We start from the raw sequence: 7,207 nt of genomic DNA, 5'->3' as shown, positions 1-7,207 counted from the left end.
ACTGTCCATTTCATCAAAGGATTCATCGGGCCAATTGTAGAAATCCTATAAAAAAATTCAAGGTTAAAGCATATACAAAGTTATAATGAAGATGCAATATTTTTATGATTAAGTTCAATTCTTAATAAAATCCAAAATAACACTAAAGAAGAAAAGCCTTCATACTGTAAACAATGTGATTATCAGTAAATAAGTTAAAGGAATTTTATTCAATGTTTTTAAATGAACAACAAGATTTTATTTAATTGAACTAAAAGTTACATTTTTCCACCACGATTCCTTAAATATGGCTCCTTATCATGTGTTACTTGAGAAGACAGTCTAAGGCTTTTTAATTTATGGTGATTAAATATCTCTCAAAAAGTTACACTTAAAAAAAAAAATCTTCAGGCACCAAAAAACTGAATCAGTTTATACCTAAAGAGAATATCTAGTGTTAGTAGTAGTAATCATTGCAGCAGTACCAGTAGTTACTGTTCCGTAAGTGTTATTTGAGACAGATACTATAAATTATTATTCTAATTCCAAATGGCGTTTTAAAATTTCAAAATCAAAATGTGGGCTCCATAAAAAATAGTCATCCAAATAGAATAGCTTTCTCTTAAGGGGGGTTATTTTTGTGGATCAACTTGCATTACTTCAGAATTCCTCTATAGATAGTCCAGTTCGTAGACATTCTCCTAAGCGATTAAGAACCTTTCCATTTCCTGATTTTTCAGCAAAGTTTACCTATATATTCTTTGTAGATAGCACAATGCCTGATACATAGCAGGTGGTCATTAAATGTCTCTGGAGTAAAACTGGGGAGAAAAGTAGTTGTAAACCAATGATCTATAACCCTGTATCAGTCAACACGGATAAGTCTCCAAACACTTTGAGCAAAATTGGAGCGAATTGGAGACTACGTACAGTGTATGTCATCTCCGTATGAATTAAAAGTTTAACCCATTTCCCATTTGCCCCGCGAATACTCAGTGGCATTTGAGGCTGCAGCTTTACCGAGATAATTCACAGATTACAGTCCTAACCTTACTCCCAAAGTTTACCATGAAACACCTTGCTTTTATTATTATCTTTGCATGGCTCTAGTCTGTGGATACTCTTTGGAAACAAATGACATAATTCTACTTATAGCATTGTTTTTAGTAGTGGTATTTCCATTTACAAAATTTGGTAATTTTTGTCTATGGCCATGCCACCCTGAACCCAATCCCGTCTGATCTCGGAAGCTAAGCAAGGTCAGGCCTGGTTAGTACTTGGATGGGAGACCATCTAGGAAGACCAGGTGTTGTAGGCGTAAAAAAGAAAAAAAAAGAAAAAAAAAAGGGATTGTGAGCTAACAAGGTCCTTGTAATATGTGAAGTCAACCAAGGGTTGCCTTGCCTAAAAAAAAAAAAAAAATTGGTAATTCTCAATCACTGAAAATGTCAAATCCTAGAAAATGTAGCATCATTCTTGAACAGTTGTTAGCCAAAGATTCATTTGATGAATCCAATTTATGTATACATTTCTGTTATATTAAATGAATTAGAGACAAGTTGTTTAGAAATAACTCCAAGAACAGTTTTTAGATTTTATTTTCACAGAGAAAACCAATCAGATTTGCTTCAGCCTCAAATAGCATGCTTATGAAAATTAAATTAATGCTGGCAGCGAACTGCATTTTTTTCCTAAACAGGAAGGGAAATAGGTTAATAAAGTCCAAAGCATGCTTATGGACATAATGCATATATATATTTGCTGCTTTTCCAGTTGCAAAAGTATAAAGAAAATGAATTGTTATCATCATTACTGGTTAGAGAAGTGAGTAGAAGACAGAAGAATGTAAGACAGAGCTATTTAACTATATTAGTAATATTGTATTTCTGAGGGTAGGTGATGGGTGTACTTTTTAAAGTATTTTAAACAGTTCATTTCTTTTATGGTTTCCCTATCTGAATGAAAATAAATTTTATTTTAAAATGTCAAGAAATAAAAACATTATTAAAAATATTATTAAAGAGTAATTTTTAAATTCTTCCTATGATTTATACTAAAAATTGTTTCTATCAATTCCTTGCAAATATTTTCCTTTAAAAAATTAGTTTGTAGAACATTTTGTTTTAAAAATATTAGAAAACACATACAGAAAAGATGTAAAAGAATTAATTGGGAATTAAATGCTTTGCCTCATCATAACTGTTACATACTCTAAACAGTTAAGACAAACCAAAATTCTGACATAATGACTGTTCTCATCTAATTCAGTCAATATTTAATGAAAACCAACTATGTGTCAATATCCCAACCTAACCAATTTAAAAAAAAAAAAGAAGATATCCCACCTACTCTATTATAGTTCTAAATAAGTCATGTTAGAATAGATCCATTTCACTGAAGAAAATTAGTGTGACAGACAGGGATGGGACAGAAGGCTGCTTAAGCAATCTTTTTTTAACCCTAAACTTTTTTGTTACATTTTATTTAACCTTGATCTATGACAATGTGAAAAAAAGCAGAGGAGCTTTCTTATATGTGACTTACTCATAACAACATAACAAACAGATGTGTTACAATATTGACTTAAAATATATTATTTTTTAACCTTTCAAACTTGAAAACTTGAGTAAATAAAAATGACGATTCTGAGAATGTGAGTACTAAAGTCCCCTTCTGAATATAAAAATATAACAGTTGATCACTTAAAAAGAAATAATGTTTCCACAGAATAAGAAGTAAAGGTATCTAAGAAAAGGGCATTTATAAAGTTTGGAAAAGGTAAAACCTAAAAGCCTAAATAATAAATTCCCAGTAGTATGATCACGAAACTGCCAGAGTAACTGACAGCTTAATGTGGCTCTATAATACTTTCAAAATGAATTCTCTAAAATTCACTACTAGAAGCAATTTGATAAAGAGAAAAGGTCACCAGTGAACTAAGAATCCAAAGCTATACAACCTTGAGCAAATGCAGTTGATTCTATGGGCTTCAGTTTTATCTGTAACATGGATCGGGGATCATGTCTGAATCTAAAAGATCCATTTTGAAAGGACTTTCCAAAATTCAGTGGAAGATATTAAAATCTATTTTCTGGCCAACAGTCATAGCGCCACAGTTGTTTGTTTTCTCACATATCACTTTTTCTTTTAAATTACATTTTAACACATCTCTTCTGATTTTAGAGCATCTACTCAACAACAAAATATTTCAGCTGGCAGATTAATCAGATCAAGTCTAAACGTCTGTTTGATTTTAAGAATGTGAGGCATACCTCTTTTGGAAATCCCAAAACCAATACCAAAACAAGCACCAAACTTACCTCAAATATTGTCCTACAAAAAGTTCATAAAATTATAATCAATTCATTCCCTAACTATGCTTCACACATAACAAGGAAATTCACAAGGAATGACATCTAACAAATCGCAGCCTGATGATGAAAACTTGCTCGACCAGAGCTGCAGCCAAAGGCAAATAGCAAGAGGTGAAGGATATAAATTATCGCCACCGGATCGGCTAGTCAAGCTGATGACAGAAGTGGGGCAGGTACCTTACAAGTCAGGTAAGAACTGGAAGCCAGGACGAGGTAGGCTATGTTTACACGTCCTCCCGCCCTGGCAGCCCCGACCCTCACGAAACCCCTGGGGTCTCCACCTGGAAGGCTGCGCCTCTGCGACGCTGGTCAGCTGCAGTTCAGGGTAGAGGCGAGAACAAGCAGTCACTGCTGACATGTTCCCGGCCCCCCACCTCTGCGGTCACTGCCCGTGGCCCCCATTCGCTGTTCATGCCCACCCTCAAGTTGGGGCTCCGCAGGCCTCACGGGCCGCCGCAGCTAGACTGAGGGGCTGCGGCTCCGGAAGAGCAGGCCGGGCACCAGTGCTCCCGCCTGCCTGTCGTCCCTGACCAACCTGTGGTCAAGGGCCGCCAGCTTCCAGGTGTGGCATGGCTCAGCACCTAGAGTCCCCCCCCCGCAGGAAAGGTGCAAAGATGGTACCTGCGCCTTGGTGCCTGGCCTGTTCCGCCTCAGCACTGCCGTCCCCTCCGCCATGACCATAGTGCCAGAGTCTGGGCGGCTGGAGTCGGTACCCGGATGTAGAGGATGGCTGCCTGCACTGGGGGCGGGGCAGAGCGGCGCTCTCGGTCGGGGAGCGGTGGAGGAGCGGCGGCTGATGGAACAGCCGTAGCCCGCGCGGGGCAGGGCGGGAGGACTGGGAGGAGTCCCGGAAAGAGCCCCCTGGCGGAGGGAGGGGGAAAAAAGGAACAGCCGGCAACTGACTGGCGGCTAAACAGAGGAAGACAGAGCCTTGATAATCCGGGGGCCGATGGTGGCTTCGGTTGAGTCCGCAAGCCGACGCAGGGCTTCTGTTGTAGTGTGCCAGATCTATGTAACGCGTTGGTGTATCGCCTTGGGCTTACGTTAGGTACATTGAAAGGACCGAGCTTGCACAGTGGCGACCAGTTTCGTTAACCCTGTACACATACCTAGAAAAGCATAATTCTGTCCCGAAATCGGCCAAAGCATGCAAAATGAAAAACGGGCCGGCAGTTTGGGAAAATTCCAAAGAACCTGCCTGATATCGACCCAGTCTCTAATCAGACGGGGACAAATGATATTTCCACCATCCTCTGACCTCAAAGCCAAGGAAGGACAGTTTCAATGACAAGTTTGAGTAGATAAAGACCCAGATACCGATTATTTGAGATAGAGTGGATATCCGTTGTGCGTTAGGCGGCCAAAATTAACTTCTATTTTTTGCACGTCGGAAAGCAGAAGGATAAAATGAATGCTCCTTGGTAAATGGTGGAAGTTGTACTTACAGAATTCCAAATTTCCTTTGCTGCAAGTTTTAAGTGTTCCCTTTAGTCATGAAATCATGATAGTTTGGGCAAGCTTTTTTTGTTTCCTGTTTAGAAACCTTAAATCTTTGATATGGGTTGAGAGAGGCCTTAGGACACAAGATGGGAAGACACTTCAAAAGGTAAAGAGTGCATGCAGTAGGGTGATTTCTAAGAGAAGAAAACATGAGATATCCCATTGTAAAAGTGGAAATTGTCCAGTTTCAGGGAAGTGGTATCTCCAGGTGCCAGCCCCCAGGGAGAGCAGTAACTCAGTTACAGGGAGGTGATATCTCCAGGCGCCAGCCCCAAGAGAAGCGCAACATTCCAAGGTGCAGATGATAAAACTGTCTACTAGGCCCTGTTTGATCTGAGAGTTCCACAGATACATTTATCTTTGTACAAAACGTTAACGGCTAACTTCTGCTTCTTGTAATCTGTTTATTCAAGGATATAGTCGGAGGCTTTATAAGCCGCCTCCTGTGGAAGCTCGGGGCTGATCTCCTCTAACCCTGCGTGGTAGAGAGTCAGTCGCCGGCTGGCTAATAAAGGCTCATAATTAATCTCAATTGGCTCCGTGGGTCTTAGAATCATTCGCGCCATAACACCATCAAATACACCTAAAGGTGCATTGAGAATGCTAAGAAGAGAGCTATGTCACAGCCTCCAAAGATGGAAGTGAGAATTGGAGGAGAGGGTGGTTAAAATTAAGTGAGTGCAAATCTGAATAATTGTCAGATACTTGGAACTTTGCTCAAAGGAATTTGACAATAGGAAGTTGGTTTGCCTTTAAGTAAGAGTCCTTTCTGAAAGATGTATAGACTGGTAACTTTTCAAGAGCAAGGCCTTAATTCTTAATTCCATTACATCTCCTAAATATCAAAAGATTTATTCATTCAACAAATATTTATTAAGCCCCACGTTGTATTTGGCACTGAGGTACAAGAATGAAAAAGCCCAGTCTTTAAATTGCTTTGTGTCTAGCAATGGAGAGGTGTGCAAATCATCGATTTTCTTACAGTATGAAGTGAGAATCTAAGATAATCGGCATTCAAACGTTGCCTCAAAAAGAGATATATGGGGTGGGTCTGTGGAGAGCAAAGGCTGAAGTAGGTCCCTCAGTCTGTGGACAACCCCACCCCACTCCAAGGATTAAGTTAAAATTTCCAGTATTGTGTGGTAGTGTTCCTGAGCTGTAAATATCAGTTACTATAGTTGAAGGGGCTTGTCTTAATGTTCTCTTAAATCCAGATTTGTTATACCGTTTCAGCCTATCTGAAAGGAACAAGAGAAAAAGGAAATGAGGTTTTAAATTCAGAAACATAATACGCATTTATCTCTGAAAATCCAATAAAGATGCATTGTGATGTTGACTCTGGCCTTGTTCACAGGAAGACCTTGTTATTTAGGGTCGAAATGTTTCTAGCACATAACCTTCACATTTTAATTCCTCTGTCAGTCTGCAAATTATGACCTTCAGACAAAAATAATTTTATAACCAGGGTTAATTGGGAGAGGGAGAAAAAAAAGGAGCATGATCAGTAATAACAGTTACATGTAATAATGGGTTACTGGAATATTTTCGTTAAAGGAGTCATCCTCTCAAAGGCAATATAGACAAATGAAAGTAACTCTGGGCTGGGATTCAGAAAATCTAGATTCTCTTGCTTACTGACTATAAGACTTGCAGCAAGCTATCCATGAAAAGTTTATTTGTAATGAAAATAGTGCACAGCAGTTCTTTTCCTTTACATCTTAGAGTATGAAAGCAAATATAAAAGTAAATATTCCTGGAGTTCTCTTAAAGTTTTAGAAGAAAATATTTTATAAATCCAAAGTATAAATAATTTGAAAAATATCTACCCAATATGAAATTCTCTTTGGGGAATTTCTAAATCCAAGTAAAATAATGAATGCCCATTATGTGTAAGGCATTGATCAAGTGCGGAAAATGTGAATAAGAAGTATAAGCTCCTTTACTCAAAGAGCGTAACAATGAATGGCAAAGGAGAATATGTAGGTTACTATACCATAAAACAAAATGTCTTTTAAGTGTTGAAACAGCCCCTGTTGGATGACTACTTACTATCCTTCTCCTTACACATGTTCTTTGCAAACAAACTTTGATCTTACTCAGTATCCATCTCTCCCTAAATGACCAAGGAAAGGTAAACCCATCTCTAGCTGAGGGATAAATCTCTGTTGATCTAAACCAATGTTTAGTTAAAGGATAAGCATGTGACTCCATTTTAGCCTAAAGAGATACGAAAGGATATCTGGTATCCTTTCTGGTAGAGCACTTTAGGGAAAGGTTTTTCTTGCTCTTGAGGAGGTAACAAAAGAGATGGTCCCTTTTTTCTGCCACTAAACACTGCACTAAACTACCACTAC

The 7,207-nt window shown here is 38.6% G+C and overlaps 1 protein-coding gene and 1 pseudogene across 2 annotated transcripts in view; one reads left to right on the top strand and one right to left on the bottom strand.

The window, feature by feature from the left end:
- Window positions 1-7,207, bottom strand: part of LOC102891560 (10 kDa heat shock protein, mitochondrial) — a 33,151-nt gene that overhangs the window by 16,625 nt on the left and 9,319 nt on the right. The window contains exons 1-2 of one of the 2 annotated variants that reach the window (XM_006921317.3): window positions 3,975-4,132; window positions 1-45 (exon numbers count right to left, since the gene is read on the bottom strand). The exon at window positions 1-45 is cut by the window's left edge and continues 18 nt beyond it. In XM_006921317.3, coding sequence (XP_006921379.1) covers window positions 1-45; window positions 3,975-4,034 — 105 coding nt within the window. In that variant the 5' untranslated portion in view covers window positions 4,035-4,132. Of the gene's footprint in view, window positions 46-3,974; window positions 4,133-7,207 lie in introns of those variants that run through there. The other variant, XM_006921316.3, reaches the window with a different exon arrangement.
- Window positions 1,183-1,297, top strand: LOC112470723 (annotated as a pseudogene).

Source organism: Pteropus alecto, unplaced genomic scaffold (genome assembly GCF_000325575.1).
Source record: "Pteropus alecto unplaced genomic scaffold, ASM32557v1 scaffold3, whole genome shotgun sequence".
Classification (NCBI taxonomy): domain Eukaryota; kingdom Metazoa; phylum Chordata; class Mammalia; order Chiroptera; family Pteropodidae; genus Pteropus; species Pteropus alecto.
The sequence above is the reverse complement of the archived record's forward strand: the minus strand, read 5'-3'. Positions and strand labels throughout refer to the sequence as shown.